This window comes from Talpa occidentalis, unplaced genomic scaffold (assembly GCF_014898055.3).
Source record: "Talpa occidentalis isolate TD23 unplaced genomic scaffold, MPIMG_talOcc4v2.1 talOcc4.2, whole genome shotgun sequence".
NCBI classification, from domain to species: Eukaryota; Metazoa; Chordata; class Mammalia; order Eulipotyphla; family Talpidae; genus Talpa; species Talpa occidentalis.
The window spans coordinates 60933652-60957736 of NW_023602073.1; the positions used below are offsets into that span (position 1 = coordinate 60933652).

General features: G+C 39.8%; 1 protein-coding gene across 4 annotated transcripts in view; it reads left to right on the top strand.

Annotated features, from left to right (window-relative positions):
* Positions 1-24085, top strand: part of DNAH8 (dynein axonemal heavy chain 8) — a 323660-nt gene that overhangs the window by 242399 nt on the left and 57176 nt on the right. For all 4 annotated transcript variants that reach the window (XM_037519635.2, XM_037519639.2, XM_037519637.2 and 1 more), the window contains exons 80-85: positions 2065-2186; positions 5402-5520; positions 7518-7720; positions 14955-15028; positions 17001-17153; positions 17532-17687. In XM_037519635.2, coding sequence (XP_037375532.1) covers positions 2065-2186; positions 5402-5520; positions 7518-7720; positions 14955-15028; positions 17001-17153; positions 17532-17687 — 827 coding nt within the window. The remainder of the gene's footprint in view (positions 1-2064; positions 2187-5401; positions 5521-7517; positions 7721-14954; positions 15029-17000; positions 17154-17531; positions 17688-24085) is intronic.

Genomic DNA, 24085 nt, shown 5'->3' on the forward strand with positions numbered 1-24085 from the left:
AATACTTAAGGAAGATTAATTTCAGATTGTATGATAAGTTGATTGACAAAAGTACAATCAGCTCCGCAGTAAAAGAGATCTTAAAAAACAAAACTGGTTTATTTTACAGTTTGTGTTAATTTTGAACTGGCTTACATTTTTACTAAATTAAATTTTAAAAGATGGTAAGACTTTGTTTCTAATTTTTTTTTAACAAGTTAACAAATATGACCCTTAAATCAGAGATCTTTCTGGTGTTTGTGTGTTGTTTTCAACTTGATACCTAAGGGTTAGGTAAGAAGAAAGACTTATTCATCATCAGGAAATGTTTGATTTCCCAAAGTGGCTGTCTTTGTATCAATTCCTACTTGTTTTCTACAACATTTGTAAGGTGCCTTTGGAGTTCTTTTCAACAGAGAATGTCAGAACGATTTGAAAAATGAAATAGATACCAGGGGTAATCCTGCATTATACAGTAATTGATATACCTGTTTTCCCTGCCTGGTTATTTTGAAAAGATATCATCTTTCTCTTGTCATAAACCATGGACATAAAGACATCTTAGTGAGTCAGCTCTTGCCTTCCAGGTTTGATTGGACCTGAGCCTTCCGAAGCAGAGAAACTGTCAATGACAAAATAACAACTCATAGCTCTTACTATGGGTCAGGATTGTTCTAAGCTTTCTATATTGTAACTTATCTACTCTCCCAATAACCAAAATGGAAGATTCTATTATTCTACTCATTTGACAGAAGAGGAGACAGAAAGAGCTTGAGTTCTTTGTCCAGGTGTATGCAGCTAATAATTGCGAGAGCCAGGATATTTTGGGGACAAGGATAGGCTGTGACTGTTCTGGCTTAGTTTTTGGTCCCCAGTATGTTTGGGAACACCGATGTAGCATCCTCTGCTGAGGTTTTCAAGGCTGGTGGTTACATGAAACAATTAGAAAAAAAAAAAAAAAAGGAGGCCATTTATTTCTGTTGAAGAAGCAGAGGCCCTGAAGTCTGCAGGTGACTCACTCCCTGTGAGTGGAAATCTCTTTTGGGGCTTGCAGAGAGCGGAGTGGTGAGATGAAGGTCTACAGGTTTCAAAGGTGGTGTGACTCTTCCCCCAGGTAAGCTAAGGGATTTGCATTAAAAGAGTACTTCAGCTTCTTCAGCTTCTCGGGAACATTCCACAGGGTAGAGGAGAGATATGAGTCCCTTCTCCTCCCCTTTTTGTCCAAGTGTTGATACCTGAAGTAGAAGGACTCGATGAATTGTTTAGGAGGATTATAGGATTTAAAAGTGCAGAATCACTGTTCTGTAGACATCTGAATCATAAAACAGGGGATCTGGGATTATTATAATAAAACTTACAAAGACATGCAATCAAGGAATTTTGAAATTGCAAAATATAATCACGTCTTGTTGGATGATTTCCTCATTTGACTTGTGGTTTGCTTCAAAATACAATCTGACATCATCATTCACATTCTCCACTTCTCTCCATGACATGGGGGGCCTTGTTTGATTTTTTTCTGCTGTATCCCCAGTGCCTGAATTATGCCAGATACATAAAGCTTGCTCAAGAGAAGTTGTCGAATAATCAATGAATAAATGGTCTGAATACACATTACCCCCTTAAAACCCTACCTTTTTCACTTTCTCCTTCCATCACTCCATCTTTTTGATCTGGTAGTACTGAATATCAAGCTTCTGGAGTGGTGGTGACAATGATTTTAAAAATCACACTTGAAAAGATCAAGCTATTATTATCAAAACTGTCAATTTCAGATCATTCAAAAATAATGTTAAAAGACAATGAAAAGGCAAACAATCACAGGCACCTAAGAAAAATTCTTTGTGGGGCAAAAATGACGCAGAGTTGCTATCTGTGTTTTACAAGGTAGTATAAATCAGTAAATAAAACACGAAGGCTTGAAGGAAATGTACCGAAAAAGATAACCACATTTTCTGTTATGTGATTATTTTCCAATTTTCCCATTTTTACCCTGTAATATGGTTATCTCATTCTTATTATCGCAAAATAAATTTCTGAAAATGAAGCACAGCTGACCTGATTGATGCCGATGCCTTTCCCCAGGGGGAGCAGCTCTGGACCTGAAAGCCTGCCCTCCCAAACCGTTTCGCTGGATTCTGGACATGACCTGGCTGAATCTTGTAGAGCTGAGTAAGCTTCCGCAATTTGCAGAAATTATGAACCAGGTAATGAAGAGCTGCCTGAAAATACTGACCTAGAAACCCACATACACCTGAGGCTTTTAATTAGTCAGGACCTTCTGCCGACAATTCTTTTACCCAAAAGACTAGTGTGGCTTTAAGGCACTCTGGCTTTCTGGGGAGATTTAGATGAGGGACAGCAGAAGGAAGCCTTGAGTATGTGCAGGTGACTGCTGTTTCCTTCTGTGTGATGGGCATGGATCATTTACAAGCCTGCCTGAGTCACTGTCAGACTCAGAACTAGGAAATGGATCCTTTATTGTAACCTGCTGATATTTAATCTGTGATTGATACTTCTGCCTATGATTAAGCAATCTTTGCCAATTTGAATTTGAGGCAAATTAACAGTTGAAGTCCTTTGTAAGATGCCAGTCGTTTTAACATTGGAAATATAAAGTGGTGAAATATAATGATGAAAATAGTCAAAGGGGTACTGAGTTTTCTCTGTTCTTTTCCTTATTTGATAGTTAGGTTGGTTATAACAGATTAGTTGTTGGGTCAGCTCTCACTGGAAAACAATGATGCGACTCAAAGTTAAGATGTTTTATTACTGGGTCTGTAGGTCGCAACTTCTCCCCACCATGGAGGGTGTGTGGAATCACCTCTTTTGTGGTTGCTGATGACTGACAAGTGGGGTGATAGCAGCAGCAGTGGGGTGAGGCCTCAGGGTGCTGTCACAACATGAACCTCCCCTTACCTCCCTGCCTAGAGTCCTCCACTAGGTGTGTTCGTTGAGTAGTATTTCTGGAACCTTCCGCAGACTCAGCCAGGTTGGATCAGTCAATGGAATAGAATCCCTGGTTTCCATCTGTGGTAGAGAGTGAGCCTTGTTGCAGATTCTGTCACAGATTTGTCCCCCAGGCCCAAATAAATTCTTTGCAAAAACAACGTGGAAAAATCACTCAGATGCCATCCAGGTTGTAGTGACACAGAGGTATGTGTTCTTGGTTGCCTCTGTCAGTGGATTTTAAGTTCTTATGGTGCAGAATCTGCTTACTGTGGGGCTGATCCTGCTTTCTAGATGTGAAAACTGAGGTTCAAACAGGCTGAGTACTGCTTGCTCAACAGAAGAGCGGGTATATGGCAAAGCTGTGATTTGACCTCATGCTTTCTCCCTGACATCCTGAGCTATGTCTCTCCTCTCTCAATCTGTTGGGTGGGCCAGAAATGAGAGGAGTCATTCTCAGCGATGTCCAGTGGTTCTCTGCGGCCCTACCATCAGGGGGCCAATGATTTGACTTGTCTGTAGGAAGGAAGGGAGGAAAGAGAAAGAGATCAATCTCCCACTGACTGAGCATCAGGAACTGAAACAAAAATAGCGTGGATTAGCAGCTGCCCCGGCCTTGGCATCTGGAAAGGGTTTATGTTAAGAGGGAGGGCCAGGAAAAGGAGGGGTAAATGGAGGTGGGCGGCAAGGGGCTGGAAGTCATCTCATGCCCATCACACGTGCAGTTCCCCTCAGGAGCTCTCTTGTGGTGGGGTCCAAATTAGCAGGTGGCAGGCTAGTAGGCTGGGATCAGACACCCTTTTTAGTCCTGGTGCCCTTCTTAGTCGCTAGTGTGGAGGAGGCCTGCAGGGGTCGCTGTGGGTAACAGTGCACAGACACAAGTGAGGTAAGGTGGGGCTGCAGCAGCACCCAGGCCCCCAAGCCATGTGCCAGCCACATTCTTTGGTGGGCAGCCACGCAGGGAGAGCCACTGCAGTTTTCAGGAGAGAGCCGGCAGTTGTGAAGTGTTTCAGAAAGTCTCCTCGATCTTTCAGTGTCCCAAGGACAAAGTCAGAGCACCCGAGTTACACAGCATTTGATTTGGTATTAATTTGCATTCTGTTGGTTTCCTAATATGATGAAATATTTTTATGATGTGAGCTTTGGAAATTTAACCTCTCTATGCCTCAGTAAAAAGTGAGGATAATAGAAGTAGAATTACTTGGGTCTGGCAGATAGTGTCTGCTAGATAAGCATCTGTGACTTGCTGTTACCACTTATTGTGTGTGACTTCTAAAACTTGCTTATAAACACTGTCTAAACAATCCAGCCTGATTGTTGCTGAGGAACCACAGTCAGGCTCACCAATATAGGTTTTGTAATTAGTTTTGACAGCATATGGGCCTCAGGGAGAGCATCATTTTTAAAGAAATGATCTTTTTTTTTTCCTAGTAGCTATGCACATTTTACCAAATGAGAAACTATGGAGTCTTTCAAACAACAAACTTATCTAGTGCAACTGTATGATTCAATTTACAACAATAAAAATATAAAGACAACTTTGTGGAACATAATTTGAGTGAAGATATAGTTGATATAGGAAATGATGGTCATTTACCAAGGTGCTATAGGATCATTGTCTTGCAAAATGCCCAGATGGGCTTTTCCCAAGATGACCAGAGCAGACATTTTTTAATGTGTGTCATCTTGGTATGTGGAACTAAAGTCAATCAACACCTTGGGAGCATCAGGAGACATTGTCAGCATTACTTAAAGAATGACCATTACCTAGATTTAGGGTCTGGGAACACCTTTCAGTGCCTCTGAAAACCTGTGGTTCTCTCCATCTTTTGGAAAGAACAGAGGCTTGAAACCAGCTCTTGGAGGGATGGCTTCCATTCTGAGGTTTAAGCTCTCAAGGCATGGGAATCATTAGGAAATCCGAGTACTAATTTTGCCACCTATCATCATTTAAATAGAGGTTAACATTTAGAGGTTTAGTTACTTAGGTTGGTGGTTCTGAACCAAGGGCAACTTCAATGCTGTCCTCCAGAGAGCTTTGACAATGTCTGGAGACATTTTTATTATCATGAGTTTTGGGGGATGGTGCTACTGGAATCTAGGGCATATAGGCCCTGGGTGCTGCTAAATACCCTACACTGTACAGGACACTCCCCTCCCCCCCTCAAAAAATAATCTGGGCCAAAATGAGATGGAGAAGTCCTGGTCTATGTTTTTTCTTGCTTGATCATTTAATGTAATTGATACATGGTTCTGATTTTATTGAATAATATAGAAAATCACTGAAAAACTCAAAGAGTGATGTCCACATTATTTGAGTCATTGATTCTGAAGCAAAATGCAAAATGTGTGGTTATGTTTGAGAAATTATCTGCCTATAAAAAGTGACCTGCAAAAGATAATTGAGAATCTTCTCCAATATCCACCAATTGCCTGCTTTCCTCAGGCTTGCTAATTGACTTGTTTATTTTAGATATCTCGTAATGAGAAGGGATGGAAAAGCTGGTTTGATAAAGATGCTCCAGAAGAGGAAATTATCCCAGATGGATATAATGACTCACTAGACACCTGCCGGAAACTTTTACTTATCAGGTGAGACTAGACATTAACAGATCTAGAAGCATCACTCATCATATCGTCAAATTACAGATCTTATCTCTGAGTTTACTTCATTATGTCCCCATATTATAAGAGCTGTATGTGTTTCCAAATTGCAGTTTTGGATGGCAATTCTTCAGCCCTTGACAAGCAAACGAAAATGGAGATGGTAGCAGGGAATGGCATATTTTGATAGTGTATTAATGATAGTGCTTTTAGCAAAAAAAAAAAAAAAAGAGAGAGAGAGGAAGAAAAATATGTTTTCATTATTCACTGTGTTCATCGTTTACTGTTGAGTGAATCATTTATTGTTGAATTTACTTCTTAAAAAATAGATTTCAGAAAGTTACAAGGCAATTAGTTTATAAGCTGAAATTCAGTTTCATCTGAGATGAAAGAATATTACACTATTAAATTATATAGATGCTATTAAAATGGAAGCAAAAGTTTAAAATTGATATTAAGGAAAAACATCATCCTCTTTTCTTTGTGTACTTTATTAATATCCTGCGGCTTGAACAAGACTTATATATTGGAAAATCTGCAAGGTGGTGTGTGTGTATGTGTGTGTGTGTGTGTGAGAGAGAGAGAGAGAGAGAGAGAGAGAGAGAGAGAGAGAGAGAGAGCGCACAGGATATTAGCGGGCAAAGCAGGAGGATGGAGTAGTTGGGGAGAGACCATCTTGTTATCGTGCTGGTTATTTTGGAGCAGACTTGTCTTTCTAATGTTCTACTCTTGAGCTTGCACTTCTTAGGAAATGTTGTTCCCTGGATGTCATTTTTTGAGAGTGATTAGAATAAACAGCAATGGTGACTTCATCATCTACAGAATGTGATAGGGCTACTTATTTTGTTGGAATACATATGTCAATCCTTTATCCATTTAAAAATTGGACGTGCAGGTTGGGCGCAGCGCTGTGAGGCTGTCTGCAGCTTCTGCAGTGCAGGTTTGATTCCCGGCCAGCCAAGGAGATACCCACATGGCGCAGCAGACCTCTCTTGTCTCACCCACTGCTCCCCTCAGCAGTGCATTCAGTCCTTCTGACTGTTGTGCTCCCTGCTCTGTCTCTGTTGATTCCTCTCATCCTCCCATGCCTCTGGCCTGTGCCCCAGCTCTTGTATAAATAAATAAATCTTTTAAAAAAAAAATGGACCTGTGTCAAATGAATAGTGTAATCTAATAGCAAGTAAGAACGAAAGTGCTTGTTTGTGATCTAACTGTGTCACTGTGCAGAACCTACCACAGTGTAGGCCACATGAATGGGATTCATTTGAATGCTTGCTGATCAACTTTTGACAGTGTGTTGTGTTGTGACACTGTGGTAGGTTCTACACAGTGACACAGTTAGATCACAAACAAGCACTTTCATTCTTATTTGCTATTAGATTACACTATTCATTTAACATGGGTCCAATTTTTAAATGGATAAAGCATGATTGAAGTGTCTGGTTGAAGACTTCAGAGCTTCAGAGCCTACAGAGGGTCAGCCCAGCCTCCACCAAGTCCCAGAGCTGCCCCAGGACTCCTTTGGGTGTAGGCTGAGTTCCTGGCACCTAGAATAGGGAATGCTGTGTAGTAGACACTTGATAAATATTTGTCAGAGATTAAGTATGCTCCTGTATTAGTTTGAAGGTGGACTTGCTGACCTGAAAAATGATAGCCTCAGTTATGAGGACTTATCATTGATTAAAAATGAAACAAAAGTATCTGAGTAATTGCTGCTGCTTCTGAAAATGAGACACTTAGACTAGCTGACTTTGAAGTTCCCTTCCAGAAAGACAACAGAACTGACTCTGCTTTCCTCCTTGCCAACTCCTGTCCCCAAGACCCTGGGATTAAATTTGTACTCCTCCAGGAATAGAAAGCCTTGCCATACCGCTCATAAGGGAGAATTAGCTTTTAGTCCTTTGCTAATTAAATGTATTCTTTATGTGCTTTGAATAAGAAATGAACACACTGAATTTTTCCCTCTAACTTGTATTCATTTTTAGGTCCTGGTGCCCAGATCGCACTGTTTTTCAAGCAAGAAAGTATATCGCAGACTCTCTGGAGGAAAAGTACACAGAACCAGTTATCTTAAATCTGGAGAAAACCTGGGAAGAAAGTGACACTCGAACACCTCTCATATGTTTCCTGTCCATGGGGTCTGATCCCACCATTCAGATTGATGCATTGGCCAAGAAACTGAAGCTGGGTATGATCAGCAAAACCTTCACATTTTGGCTTCAAATTTTGCCTTTTATAATTACGTAACTTACTCTTACAACTGTACCGTAGGTCCAACTATACCTATAAAACAGAGTTAGAAAAAAAAATATTAAACTCTTTCCTCTTTTCCCCCTTTCAGATATCCTAGAGGGTGTAATGTAGAAATCTTTGATCAGAGAGAATCATAATCATCTAACATATACCATTTTTTAAATGATGTAAGCAAGTTACCATACTGCATGGATAGCAGATGAGTAAGAATGAACACACAGGAATGAATTTTATTGCCATGTCTATGTACAATGATGACAAAGTCTGTGTGTCAAAAATTGAAAAACTATAACCATATTGTAATGCTTAATAATTAAGAATTCATTCATTCATGCTTTCACTCACTAACCATTAGTTCAGGCAGTCTGCTAGATTCAGGGAGTACAGAGAGGAACACACCAAAGCTGGAAAAGATAGACATGCAAATGTAATTAAAGACAATGTAACAACTACTATACTGGATTTACATAGGCATGTTTGATTACAAGATCCAAAGCTACAAAGATGCATGGGGTAGTGGGGAAAGCATCACATTGATGGAATTTTGAATAAGGTCTAAAAAATAAAAATTTACCAGGTGAGATGGTGAGAGATAGAAGGAAAGTTATCCCAGGGGGAGAAATGGTGAGAGATTAAAGGAGAAGAACTAGAGCATAATTTTCTAAGATTGAACCACCCTCTTATGGAGATGACTTTTATAGGAGCACTGTTTATCTGCCCTTCAAACTCTGGAAATCTGCGTGTTATTGGCATAGTCACTGGATTCCGATCTCTGTGTCTATGCCTTGCTGATTAATTCATTCAATTCTTTATGAATATTATACAAAAGACTGATTATGAATCACTATACCCATCCTGTGAAATGAAATGTAAACATGATATGAAATATTCAATCATTTCCAAGTATTTGCCACATGTCCTCTGTTCTAAGAAGTTATGGGGAACCATTAGCAATGCCTATGTTACCTCATTCTTTTCTCATCTCATTTTTGCTCTGCTCATGTGTATTCCATGTGAATCCCCATTTGAATGGTCATTTTCTTCTGTCTAAACACTGTACCAATGCAAAGTGTTCCCACGTTCTGTTGGCAATTGCTCAGGGTTAAGTTTCATTGACCACCTTTTAAAATAGGCTGTTTTACCTTAGTATTTTCTGCAGCATACTAGTCATCTACAGTTGTCTGAAAGTGGTGCCTCTCTATAGGCTGGTCATTTGCAAGTCTCTCCTCGGATCTGTCCCTCTGTGGCTTTTCCCAGCCCCTTCTTTCTGCATATAGGTTCCTTTTTGCTTTCTTGTCACAAACCAGCCTCATATGGCATAACTCATAGCCTCTGGTGGTTCTTGGGCTTCACTGCTTACAGGGATGGTAAGTTCAGCACACCCAGGGAAACTCCCTTAATCCCTTGGTCCTGAGTCCAGATATCCAGGGAAGAAATTTCCTGGCTTAACTTTGGTCATGTGCTCTCATCTGGCCAATCAAGGAACTATTACTATGGAGATGGGTTTTGTAACAGAAACCATATATATGGAGCTGGGATGGGGGCATTCTTTTAGAAGGGGACACTGTGCCTGGAAGTAGGGGGTGTTCCATTAAAGTTATCATTTCAATTGTTACCTCAAAATAATGCTGCTGTCTAGGACAAGGGTTTAGAAAGAATTAAAAAATTCAAGGCCTTGTTTGCGAGAAATTATAACTATGACTTTAAATAGAGGCCAGAATTGTGTGATCGCCTTTAGTGTTATCATACTGCTCTGTTTGGCAATTTGGTGATTTCCATTTCTTACTTCTATTTTATTTTTTCCAACAATAGTTTATGCTTCTATTGATTACTTTGTTAAGAGAGTGAAACAGAGTAGATTTTTGACAGGAAGGAACCAGTAAATTTTGCAAAGAACTCTTTTGCTAAATCACTTCTAGAAATGTTGAGAAGTCTCATACTGCTCATGCTGTGGCTAAAAATTCCCAAAATATTTGAAAAAAATGAAGTGATTATGTAGCTTAAATAATGCATTAATCTAGTCTCAGCTAGAAATATTTTATTTGGATAACTAGATAATAGGTACTGTAATCATAAAATGCCCATGGTGAATGGGATTCTGGTGGCCTAAGGGTTAAGTCTCAGCACTGTCACTGCTATAGCCTGAAGTTAATCCCTGGTCAGGGAGCTAACCCACATGGCACAGCAGACCTCTCCTATCTCCCCAGTGCTCCCCTCAGCAGTGTAAATCCACCTGTTCTGCTCTCCACTCTGTCTCTCGTGAATCCTCTCACTCCCTGTACCGCTGGCCTACACCCCAGTTCTTCTACACACACACACACACACACACACACACACACACCCCGCAGAGAGTTATCAAATCAAATCACAGATCTGATTTAGTACTTATCTGGGGCTTCTGAATCCCACTTCAGTGGTCTTTCTCTTTCATTCCTTTTTTCTTCCTTTATTTGATGACTTAAGTTACTGAAGGGAACTTGAGAAATGGGGTAAACTTCAAGAGGTTTTTGTAGGAAAAAAGTGGGTACTGTGGGCACTGTGAGTACTCTCTGATACCTGTCAGGCTCAGCAGGGAGAGATTCAAAGCAGATAAATTTTGCACAAAAGCATTGGGTGCTTCATCAAGGGGGAGAAAACAGATGGATCTAACACAAGCCTGGCTGAGAGAGAAAAAGACTCTTAGGAGGAGGGGTTTGAAAATAGAATCCAAAACAAATGCGACCAAAGGAAAAAAAACAAAATATAAACCCATAAATATACAAAAGTAGAAATGAGAAAATAAATATAGCAGCATAGACAGATGAAGAAATGTAAATAACAAGAGAATGGCATATAATTATGTTTATAAACTAGATAATCTCATTAAAGTTGAAAAGTTTGTGGAGAAATACAAATTTACAAGATGTTCTCAGAACGGGTAGAAAAACCTGAGTAGACTAACAATCAAGATGAGAAAAATTAGAAGTTTTAACATTATTAGCAAAACAAAGGCTCTGGGAGTTATTATTTTTTTTTTTGGTATGTCTATTAAAATCTTCACATACTTCCAATATGTTTCCATTCCAAAACATAGAGAAAAGAGGATATATTTTCCTCTTTATTTTAAGGGGATAGCATTCCCCTGATGAAAAAAAGGGAACACAATAGTAATTGCATAAAAAAATACCGCAGATTGATCCTGCTTACCTATATATATATTTTTTAACTAAAAGGCAAGCGAGAAGAATTGAGTGCAACATTAAAAAAAATAACATGCAAAAAAAATAACAATGTGCTTTAACTAAGTAGAAATGTACTGGGGTGTTAAGAAATCTCATCACCACAGTAAATGAAAGACTCCCTTAAGCTATCACCTGATTATCTTGATCGATGCTAAAAGTCATTTTGTAAAAAATTCAACATTTGTATTCAACTCTTATAAAGCTGAAAGAGGCGAATATCTTATATATATGGTAATGAATATGAACTGCAAACATCAGCATCATATTTAATGGCGAACAACTGGAGACGTGTCCATAAAAGTCAGAATAAGATAAAGGTGTCTGCATCACTCCTGTTATTTACGATTGTTGTAGAAGATATAGTTAACATATTGTGAGAATCATAAATAAAAGATGTAACTACTTGAAAGGAGGGACAAAAGTCATTATTACTCTTGGACAGTATCATCGTCTAACAAAAAAATCACAAGTGAATCAACTGAAAAATGATTAGATTTAATAAGGTCAGTAAGATTACTGGTCACAAAATAAATACATTTAAAAAAATCAATGGTGCCTTTTGTAAAATAATATGTGCAAATCCCACTCACTATAGAGATAAAAATAAAACCAAGAAATTATTTTTAAAAATACTTATTAAAAGAAAACTATAAACTTTTCTTGGAGACAAAAAAAATAGGATCTAATAAATGGAAAGTTAAATTACATCCCCAGTGTAAATATGCAATATTGGTAAAGACGTCAATAGTCTCTAAATTAATCCATAAATTGAATGCAAGTCTAACTGAAATTCCAGCAGTATTTTTTTCTAATTGTATTGTTGAGGCTTCTTAGATCATCTAGAAAAATAAATGGACAGAAATAGCTAAGAGAGCTTGAAAAGGAAAAAGAATGATGGGGAACTGGTACCATCAGACTTTTAAAGCTTTATCAAATGGCAATAATTTAATCAGTGTGGAGCTGGCACGGCATAGATAAACAGATCAATGGAGCAAAATGGAAGGTCCCAGATTAGATTTTAGCATATATGATAGCTTGCTCTATGGTGAGCTTCACATTTCAAATCAGTTGAGGAAAAATGGATTAGTCAATAAACAGTGTTAGGAGAGCAGGTTAACTCTAGAAGAACATAAGAATTTTACCTGACATTAAACTCCAAAGTAAATTCTAGACTGATTCAAGTTTTAAATAGTTTCAGTTGAGCTATAGAAGAATTTGAAAAATAAATTGAATAGTTTTACACTATTGGCATGGCTAAGATTTCCTTAATACCAGAGTCCAAAACCAGAAGGACAAGACACCATAGACAAAAGCACAAGCCAAGGATAAAGGGTGAGGTGGAACAGGGGGCACTGCAGGAACTGCTGGTGTAGGTAACACAGGTATGGGGGGTTGGGTGGAGGGACTAGGGGGTATTTTTGGTTGGTTGCTTGTATCTGAGAAATTTTAGTCTTTCCATATCTTTCCAAAATTAGATTTGTATTTTCTTACTTCTTTCTTTAAAAAAAGCTTTTTATTTCTAATTACATATGTCAGAGCTAACACTTTAGAAAATGGTAGGCGCGTATAAAGAGGAACAGGAAGATCATTAATGGCCCTCCCTAGAGATCTTGGTTCTAATCTTTTTAATATGCACAATCCACAGTCAATTACTCTCTTTTCAACATTCAAAATGGTCTGAAGATGGAAAGTTTTGCCACAAAATCATTTAGTGGCAAAAGCTGACCTGAAATAGATAGGAAGTTTCTTATCCTCTTCATTTATCCTTATCTTTATGAATATAAATATTCTTATCTGTAGTGTATTATGTAGCATAGAGAATATTGCATTTCTGAAACCTGGAAATTTCTGATTTTGGAAACATTTCTGGCCCCTTGGGCTTCAAATGAAGAACTGTAGACTTACTTATATTAAAAATTATATATATATGTATGAAGTAGTGAATAGAAAAACTACAGAGCATCAACAAACCAAAAATATCTTGTTTGAAAAGATAAAAAAAAATGACAAATCTTGACTGATCAAGAAAAAAGGAGAGGGGCCTCCCCTGTGGCGCAGCGGTTGAGCGCTGGGCTGCGAAGCTGCCTGCAGCCTCTGCAGTGCCGGTTCGATCCCCGGCCGTGGTGAGGGCCCCACATGGTGCGCAGACCTCTCCTGCCGCCCACTGCTCCCTTCAGCAGTGTACTTCATCAGTCTGCCTGCTCTGCTCTCCCCTCTGGCTCTGGTGAATTCTCTCACCCTCCCGTGCTTCTGACTGTACCCAGTGCTTGTATAAATAAATAAATAAATAAATCTTAAAAAAAAATATGTGAAGAAAAAAATTATACATTTAAAAAAAAATAAATAAATAAATAAGAAAAAAGGAGAGAAGACTAAGATTAGTAAAATCAGGCATAAGAGAAGGGCATGACTATTGACCTGACAAAAATAAAAAAAGATCAGGCTGCCTGAACAAAAAATAGTTCTTCCTTTCAGAAGACGTATTTCCGAAGAATTAAAAGGAGAGGTTGTGTCTCATAATCACATTTTAATAATTTTTGTCCCTGTCAAACCCATCCCCCCCTTCGATCTACTGAATATTTCTGAATTCTTCCAAAATAAGAGGGGTTCAGTATCTCTTTGTAGGATCAGAAACTCTTCCCACTTGAGTCCCATTTCTGCTTTTGTCTCCTTTTGTAGGTTGTATGGAGTCTTCTCCTATATACCCCTGGTAATGGTGTCTCTTCCCCATTCACAGGGCGTGGGGAAGATTCAGCTTTGTTTAGTAACCTTTGACATAGTACACTTTGTGATTCCCCAAGCAATGCTCTCCCATCATCTGTGGGCACCCACTGCAAAACTGCTCCCTGTGACCCTGAATGTGCAAATAATCCCTACTGTTGCATCCTGCAAACCCTGGTAGACTCTCTGGCAATTAACTACATGGCACCTTTGAAGCAACGTGTCCTGACAACTTATCTGCTTCCTCACTTACTTCCCTCTCCACCCTGTGAAGTTCTCCAGTCCCTTGTAGACTCTTTCGCTGCTCCCAAACCAATTTTGTTTGCTTAACCGCAGTGCTGGGTTCATTTTCCTGAGGATTCAGGCTCGCGCTGGAGGGCAGGGTAAGAGCACACTGTGGTTCGCAGTGTCCCACTCCACTCATTACCCCAGCCTCAGTCTTGTCTCTTAAATTCAAGAATGCCCACAAAGACTTGCTCAAAAGGTAATTTCCAATTCCAGTTTCATCGACTCCTTGGGTTTAGTGAACCCATAAGGCAGGGCACAAACACGGTGATCTGCCTGGGACATTTGACCCTCATAGTGGATTCTCCCTTGAATTAACCTCACTTGCGATCTTGGAGTATTCCCACCTTCTCTTCACGCTCCATTACAAGGTGGTGATTTCATCTGTAGGGCAGTCACCCCTGAATGCTGCCTTCATAGGACGAACCTGTCTCAAGTTCCATCTTGGAGAGTGGACAAACACCCAAACAAAACCAAAACAGATAAAGAGAAAACACTGCAAGCCTGGCATCCTGAAAGAATAAAAGGGCAATTAAATCTTTACTGAAACATCTGTAGAACATCGAAGGAAGTCTAATCAAACAAAACATATGGAAAAATTCAAAAATCCTCTTTCCCTGAGTTCTGATGAGAATATGGTAGCTGCCCACCCCCAGTTTTTCTTCTTATTGTCCCTAAATGCCCCCCAAACTCTCTAAGAGGCCAACCTGGTGCATTGTCTCTCTGCTTGTCCTGACCTTTCTACGTTGGGCCTCCCTCTTGCTGCCACATTCATTATTCTCATCAATGCAACCAAAGGCTATACCTGTTTAAATATCAAAAGCGCCTTCTTAGAAGTCAGGAGAGAGGGAGGGAAACTATGATGCCCAGAAATTCATTTTTGACCCAATCCTGTTACAAAATTCTAGGTTTTACCATGGTGAAACTTCTCTTGTGTTACAGAATGTAGAACTGTCTCCATGGGGCAGGGACAGGAGGTGCATGCGCGGAAACTGATCCAGTTGTCAATGCAGCAGGTAGGCAGCCAGGGCCCCTGTTCCTGAGGCCTACGTTATTCCTCTGGTCATCAGGTCTACCTTGGACACCACTGATGGAGAAGCACTCCCTGGTGATCCTCCACCACAGTTTTCTATATTTATTTGTGTCTATATAGTCAACCTTGGTTACCAGTGCATTTTAAACCTCAAGCTAGTTTGTTGACATCCTCACAAAAAGTGAATTCTGTTTTCTATAGTATATGTTCCATTTTATTTTCACTAAATATTACTTTTGACAATTTGGCAGGCATGCTTTCTGGTTTTTAAAGATGCAGCTTTAGCAGTCTTGGAAATTCATGATCAATATTAATGGGTAGTGCTTAAGACGCGACAGATTGAGACAGTTAAATTTAAATTTTTGGTCAAAGTTGACTTATTTTTCATTAATGGACAGTTTCAAGCAAATAAGAAATATTTTAGGATGTTATGTTTAAATATTGATAATGGGTTTTATTGAAAATTTCAAGTAGATAGAATGTTTGAGAAATGTTCTCCATCACACCTAATAAATACACAGAACATTAATTTTCTAGAAATGCCTGGTGGATAGCAATTTCAGCTATAACAAGAAATTGCACCATTTATAAAAATAAAATAAGATCTTGGTTTATTTTTAAGCTTGATCTCATGATGTCTGTAGCAACTTTGGTGTAGCTATTCCTTGGAAATTAATGGCTGGAGAAGGTTAATGGGCTAAAACTCTGTTTGGGTCATCAAATTTTCAAACTAGTCATTAATTCTCAAGTGTCCTAAGCCTTAATCTTTATCATATAATTAAATTCAATAATATAATATATTTAATTTAGATATATCAAAGCAATTATATATAATTATTTTTACTCAGATCAAATGATTCACTCTATCAAATGATTTAACAATTTAACTTTGGGTCTTAAATAATTTTTTTAGTTTCAGCGAGTGAGAAACTTTTAAAATTAACTACTGTGTGCACATTAACCTTCTTTGGAATACTAGCTTTTATAACTTCCATGTACTATTTCTCAAGCTGAGATCAATATTCACAGTAGTAGCATTTTCTGGGGAAAAAAAAAAAAAGTCCTTGAATCCACATTGCCTTGAGAAACACCAGGTTTAGAATAAAGCTCACAATGTAGAGTATAGAATGGGAAGCCAGACAGCAGCTGGGTCCATGATGACGTAGACAAACTGTGAAATCCACCTTCCTGTAGACTCCCTACTTGTCAATGTCACCCATCCCATTTGCTATTTAAGCCCATCAGAGTTGCAGTTTCTCTGGCAGTGGAAGGAATACTCTACAAGCCATACCATGTATTTATTGCACTCAATACTTTGTAGCTATATATTTATCTGTTCTCATTATCCAAGGATATAAAAATGCTATCTAGTTAAAAAACTATGTTCTCATAGACCTGCAATGGTTTTGTATCATTTATTGTTAAAGTATTTAGATGCACTTAATAAGTTTCATGACTTCAGGAGTATATGGGGAAAGTGATGATAAAGAATAAGATTTAGTATTATAGTAGTAAACGTCACCAAATGTATTGTCTCCAACTTTGTTCACATAAAGTGTACTCTGAAACTGGATGACCTGGTTTGTGACTAAGTCGGTTCTGATTTACTTCAGGCAGGAGTTTGTCGCATAAGCCAAAATACCCATTCCTACCGCTAGATGGTGCACACACTGTACTTACACAGTTTGACTTCAAGTTTTCATTTCTGCACACTTCTGAGCAGGGGTGGCAAAATACAGTCATTTGGAGCCCACTCAATTCCAAGGAGTCAGTTTGTACCCGTGGTAGAAGAAATGACTGCACTGACATATAATAATTTTATTAAAAATGTGTGCTCAGAACAGAATATTGACATGCCCTAAACCAAGGTTAAAAAAAAAAAAATGTACATTTTGTTTTATTAAATTGTAGCCAGAAAGTTGCAAGGAGCTAATGTGAAATGTTTTTGAGTACAGGGTGGCTGGGTATTACTGCAAAATTGTCACCTTGGCCTGGAATTCATGGAAGAATTGCTAGAGACATTAAATGTCACCGAAGCCAATGATGACTCTTTCCGAGTGTGGATAACTACCGAGCCCCACGATCGATTTCCAATTACATTGCTTCAGGTTTGTTACTATGAGATAAGTGGCTTTTCCTTGAGAATTATACCAACAAAGATGGCCTAATTGACATTAGTGAAATATGGAAACATAATAAGGCATTTTGATCCAGTAGAGTATGTGTTGCAAAATCTTACATTATCATTGTCAGAATCTTGATTATAATCATCAAAATTACATAGCAGATATTTCCATCAGAGAGTTAAAAGACTTGGTGATATGTCATTGGGTTTCAGCTCTGGTGAATGTCGTTAGTTTACACAATGCTGAATTCCAGCCCACATTTAGTGTACTGTAAGCACTGTTCTCTGACGTATTATAATTTCTATTTTATCCTTAATAATAATTTATCGAAACAAAACTACTGTTTGCTTTTTACCACAGACATCTCTCAAATTCACTAATGAACCACCCCAAGGCGTTCGTGCGGGTTTAAAAAGGACTTTTGCTGGAATTAATCAAGACCTTCTGGATATCAGTAACTTGCCGATGTGGAAGCCCATGCTGTACACCGTGGCTTTCCTCCACTCCACCGTGCAGGTAATCCGGGGCTCAGTCTGACGCTCCCGGGATGAGGGTGATACTGCGCACCTCAGAGGGGATGCTCACTTCCCGCTGCACCCTCTGCTCCCCTGTCCTCACCCTGCTTTTTTTGTTCCTTTAAGGCACTTTCCCCACCAGGCACAGGATATATTTATTTCTGTTGTAGAGGTGTCCTCCCGCCTGGACCTGCCTCCACCTGGGCACTCGGAGTGTAAGACCCCAGAGGGCAAAGGCTTTGTCCTTTCCTAACTGTCAGTCTCTGTGTCATCTTGGCCCTTCCTTGCCAGCGCTCAGTAAATATTTGTGGGCAGGACAAACAGTAATTTAGATAGAAACATGGTTTTTGAAACAGCCTGTGCTGACTGAGAATGTTACATCCATACATAGTATGACATTGGTGTCATACAACCCCATTTCATGGTAGGATTTCACCATTTTAAAGATGAGGAATTGGGGACTGGGAGAAGTTAAGTTCACTAGATCTGGGAACCCAGCTCTGCACTCTGGTCTCAGAGGTCTGGATGTTCTGGCCCTCCTCCCCACTAGTGAAAGGAGAGCAGGAGTTGAGAAGGGGAATCGCCTTGGTGACCTGGATGGCTCAGGATATTTGCTGTTTGCTTTTACTGTCTGATTACTTCCATAGTAATATGGAATGTGGAATATTTAACAGCTTTATGGCGCCGCCCCCCCCCCCCCCCGGTTTCTTGCCTATGGCACTTTTTCATTTTGTTTGGTTCTATATTTGAATTTTATATTTTGTTGTCTATTTCCAATCGACTTCATTTTAACATCCTTGATCTCACAGGGAGATAGAGTCTCCTTTAACTTCTTCCTACATTCCTTCCTGCCCTTAGACTGGAGTGAGAACAAAATAAATGAACTAGCTGGCCCCTGGAGTCAAACTTTAGCTGTGCCCAGAGGCCTACAGAGCTTCTCCTAGTCTCTCCCTTCCCTGTCCTCAGGTGGGGGCTAATTTGGTGCTCACCCCAGAAAATATGGGGCATATTTGTCCTCAGGTTCAGTGACCTTAACACTTTACCAGCTTCCATGCTGCCTAACAGAGAGGGCATTTCTCTGCCCCCAACCCTGGGAGAGGTAACATGGGGTTAAAAGCTTTGTGGGTGGTTATTTTTACTAAATTCCATTGTGGCCTTTGGATTGTAAATTACAGCTTTCAAGCCACAGAAGCCTATTTCATACATTCTTATCTGGGAATTGTTCTCTTTGCTAGACCTTATCACACTCTACTACAAATATTGCTTTAACTCTGTTATTTAATTCCCAATTCACAAATAATGTATTTTATGATTCTGTTCCCAGCAGTGATGATTCAACTCTTCCACCACACTTAACATGGGAGAGGACTGGGGGTATTTTCCATATGGTCACTGCAGCAACCTATGTTTTAGTCGCCATTGTCCAAGTGCTAAACAGAAGGGCAACAAGACCTCAGTCCAGCCAGGGGGCTAAAGTGTACTGGCCCTTGGCAGCACATACATTTGTGTTAAAGCAGAGAAAAATCTCCACTGCCATGGGTATGATGCTAGCAAAGGCTTATCTATGGGAAGAAGAGGTTGACTCTTAAAACCTAGTCCTTCTATGCTAGAGAAGTGCTTCAGACACTCTAGAGACCTGGTCTTCGGTACTTGCTGTAAAATCAATGTACTACGTGAGGCTGGTCAAGTGATGTTGCTAGTAGACAGAATGAGGGGCACCCTTGAACTCCCAAAACTGCCTGCCCTAAATGGGTTCTGCTTTCTGCTGCATAAAGACAAAATACTCTTAGTGCATAAGACTTTAAATAGCAAAAAACTTTAATACAATTAATATGCAATAGGGAAAAGAGAAATAATATATTTAAAATAGTTTCCCCATGAAACACCCACCCAAAGTTACCCATCCCCTGGTGGGTAAATGCCCAGCCAAACAGGGGTGTTGCAAAGCAGGGCCACTGAGGCCGGAAAGCTTGCCACAAGTCTAAGGCCCCTTTGGTGGGGAAAGTGGCAGAAGGGGCCAGGCAAGTGTGGACAGAAAAGCACAAAATCAAAATGCAAGTCAAGATAAAGGCTCCACTGTGAGCCTCATCCATGTCTGTTTCAAGTGTCTCCTTCCGTGTCTCCCAAGTCCCTTGCAGTAGTCCGAGGCTGAGCAGCAAGCATGGCTTTCTTCTTTGCATGTCTCTCTCTACTCCACATGCCTCCTCCAACTCTTCTCTTCAACCCCCTCTTCCTTCTTCCATTTCCCAGCTTTTTTTTAGCTTCCCCTCCCTGCCCAGCTCCACATATCCTTAGAGTGGGACAGGGAACCAGGAACCTCCCGTTTCTCTGGGGTTTACATTGTTACAATGTCCAGGTGAGGGCCTCTGTTTCCCAACCTGCCAGCTGAGCAGCAGAAGGACACTATCTTTCAAGACCTTTCAAGATTGTCCCATTTCTCACATTCTGTCATCTAGTTCTATGACAATACGGGGATATGGATAACCCAAGCATTTCCCCTGTCTCGTTCACCACCAATTTCAGTAATGTTTACTGTGATATTGCCTAAATATTTGACTTGGACAGGATAGTGTCAGTTTAGTAGAAGAATTCAGAATTCTTTAGGACTTGCAGTCTTGGGCCAGCAGCATCCTCATCACTTGGAACTTGTATGAGCTGAATCTCAGGTTCCAGCCCAGACCTGCTCAGCAGAATCTGCACTGTGCTCAGATGCACAGGAGATTCATGTGCCTGTTCTAGGTTGAGGTCCAGGTACTCTAGGACTTGATAGATTGTGACTACGTTTCCCCGTAACTTCTTAATGTTGGACACAATAACTAAACACCTGAATTGTAAATTGATCCCCCCAAATCAGCAGAAGTATCCTTTGCTTTATACAAACATAATGTGTATACCTTATTCCTACAGCAACTGAAAAAAGAACAGGGAATTGACTCATGTCACCTCATCTGAATTTCAGAGGTGGGGGAGATTTCTTCTTGGAGCTCACACATAAGAAAGCAGAACTTAGTGATAAAAGGCTCCTCACATAATTTCTCCTATTGATTGTGGTTTGGCATTATGCCATCAACATACGCTCGCTCAGGGGCACTGTGTATTATATAGACCCTTCTCTTGCTGCAGAGAACAAAAATGAATGGCCCTCCTCTTCTGTAAGGAGGAGTACATCCGGCTGTTCAAGGACAACCTGCCCCCCAAGGACGGTGTGGTTTGTTTTGTGGCTGACGAGGGAGCAGGCTTATCCAGGAGGATAGTGAACTGGGTGCTTCCCTGGGAACTTGCATAGAAGCACAAGGCAATTCTGCACTGAGGTCTGCTTGCTCCAGACTCCTCCTGGCTTCCCTCTCCTCTCTCCAGGAATTCCCCATCCATGCAGGCCAGGACTCTCCTGCAGCAGTGCTGCTCCCACTCTGATCTGGTGATGGCCTTTGCCAGCTGCCCCTCCCACCTTCCTTGGGTAGTCTTTCATTTCCAGCACCTGGTGATGCCTCATCTGCATTTGGCCACTACTCCCTGAGAACTTTTCAATACCTCGAAGATGACTCTTGAGGGAAGCTCTCTTATAATCAACATTATCTCTTGATCGTTTTCCTGAACCTCTAATGTAGCATCGCAGGGCAAGCCCACATTCACCCTTCAGGATTTTATTTTTAAATATATCTTCCTCCAAAGTCTTGGCTTTTTGAAAATCAATAATTACATTTGTAGTCTCCCCCATGCCCCCCACGCCTGCTGCAAAATGGCAGGATAATATTTTCTGGATTTTTCTTACTGATGGTCAACGTCCCAGTCTTTGTTGGAGCAGCACATTGCACCCAGTGAATGTCCTAAGCACTAGCTCTCAGCTGTTGCCTGGGCCCCAGAATCCCTGAGAGCAGCGGGTGTAGGTGTATGTGCGATGTTCAGTCCTTTTAAAAGCTTCCCAAATGATTTCAATAAGCAGCAGGGATTGAGAATAATTGCAAAATAGTCACTGCCCTAAGAGGGGATCCTTTAGCCACTTTCACATTTTTCTTGTAGTTTGTATTTTCCACTATCACCTTGTCTTGCTCACTTTGTGACCCACATTTGGTATTTTTTTAATACTTCTACTCAATTCTGGTCTTTTTTTTTTTTTTTTTGTAAAAAATAGTGGATAGGAATTCTGAGGGTCTGCAGTGGCAGTTGCAAACTTGGAAATTTTATCATGGCTCTTAAAAATAATTTAAATATTAGGTAAATATGGGCATAGCAACAGAACTCAGGGAGTTCCACTATTAGCAATTCTTCATATAGAGAAGTGGTTCCTTCTTCTACATTTCATTTTCATTCTCAAGTTTGAGTCTTGACAAACACTCCCTTCAAATTTAATAGTGTATATAAAATTCTTGCCTCTGGGAGGTATGATCATAAAGTTGAAATGTCTTCAGAATAATTACAATAATATGATGCAAGTTTTAAAAAGTCTTGCACTTTGCTCCATATTGTTTCCCAGTAGTTCTGGTCATTTTCCATAATTATTTTTACCAATTATAGTTTCTGTTCTGTTGTCTAATATGGATTATATTTTTCATTTTATACTAACTCCGGTTATTAAAAAAATAATAGGGCATGATCTTCAAAGGGAGCCTTGTTTTAAAAATGCAACTGATGTGATTTGCCCTGGGCTGTAGGAGGTAGAATTGTCAGGTTGAGTTGGAATCTAATAGAAAATTGGAAATAGCTTTGGCATCATTCAAATGATGACTCACTGGAGCAACTTTTCCTCAGTGTTCTAGGGAAAGGTCCAAGTTTTCCATGTTTCACTAGTAGTCTGGTGTTTTGTATAATATTCACAATAAAAAGAAGGAACCATGCAGGCTAAATTAATCAAAGAGTAGACAAGTCTTCCTAAACTCATCACTCTCTGATATAGTGAGACCTAATAATGCCCTTATGTGGCATCGGTGCTAGCTCTTTACTCTGACAGTTGAATCTTCCTACTTCCGTCCCTGACTCATCACGTGAGCATGGAGTTCTGCCCCCTCCCGGGAAGCTACCTGCTGCTGCAGTGGCAGCGTGGACCTGCAGCCTCCTTGCTTTTGCATCCATGTCTTTGCTTATGACCTTCGCCAAGCCTGGAAGTCCAGTCTCTCTTCTTTCCAAAGACCAGTTTTCATTTCATTCTTGCCAGATGCCTCTGACTGATTATTTCCTTCATGGTTCATTCCTTTCTTTGCTTTTTAATTTATTTTTTATCTTTTTTTTTTTGGCAACATTTGTTTACAACACTATATATGATTTGGGGAATAGGTTCACAGCTAGTCGGGTGTAGGTTTTTATCACACCACACCCACAGCCCATAGACCTTCACCAGAAACCACTGAGGGGAGACCCTCTCCCCTCTTGTTCTCCACCTCCTCTGTTCTTTATTTCTAAATCTTATTTTCTCAGATAGGTTAAAACTTCTTGAACACACTTTAATAGCTTTCTATTGTATCACATGGGACTCATCCCATCACTTTAAAAATACTAACTGTACTGAAGAAATGCAATGTTTCAAGTGAGTTTGACAAAAGCTTCTGCTTTTGAACTTCCAGTGATTTCTTAGGTCCTGATAGTTTGAATCTATCCTGGTAGTATCACAATGTGATAATTCAGGTGCATGGATTTTTTCTTTCTTGTTATTTAGAGACCTCAGTGAGGTCAAAAGATAGGAGGAAATGAAATGCCTATGTTTGTGAAAGAAAAGACTCCCACCAAGATTTTCTTTTTCTCCCCCAATGTGAGCTAAAGAGTCTAGATTTTAGTGAACCAATCTAAAAATGAATGTTTTAAATGAAATGATGGCAAATGACAAACTAAAGCAAATCTCAGCGTTGGGGCAATTTTCCAAGAGCACATTTTAAGGAGCAACTAAATTGCAATTGCTCGATGCATATAAATGGGGGTGTTTCCATAGAGTCAATTTAGGCAGCGTCAGTAATTGGGAAAGAAGAATTATTCTTCATTCAGTCTCCTGTCTAATTGAACAGTAAACTTTAAAAATTAAGTCAAACCTAGTAACACTATTTTAGATTTGATTTTCTGTTTAAGAAAATGGGGAAATACTTGTGTTTCACAAATAAGGGGTTAGCATTCTTTTCTTTGAAGTCCTCATGATGAAAGAAATTCCAAGAAGTGAAGGGGTTAAGAGGATGCTTTTTCATGTTAATCTCCCATAGAAACTACCAACCAACCCTTGCTCCTAGAATGACACCGAAGAAACTCACCTCAAGTTTTTTGGGATCCACTCAAGAAATTCAAAACCTTGTGTCATCCTTGAAATGGGCTCCACAGGGGTTGAAGGGGAGAATACCTTTCATTCTGATAATAATCAACTATTGTTTATTAGGCAGCCCACCATCCTTCGCCCCAGATGCATTCTTCCCCAACATTGTG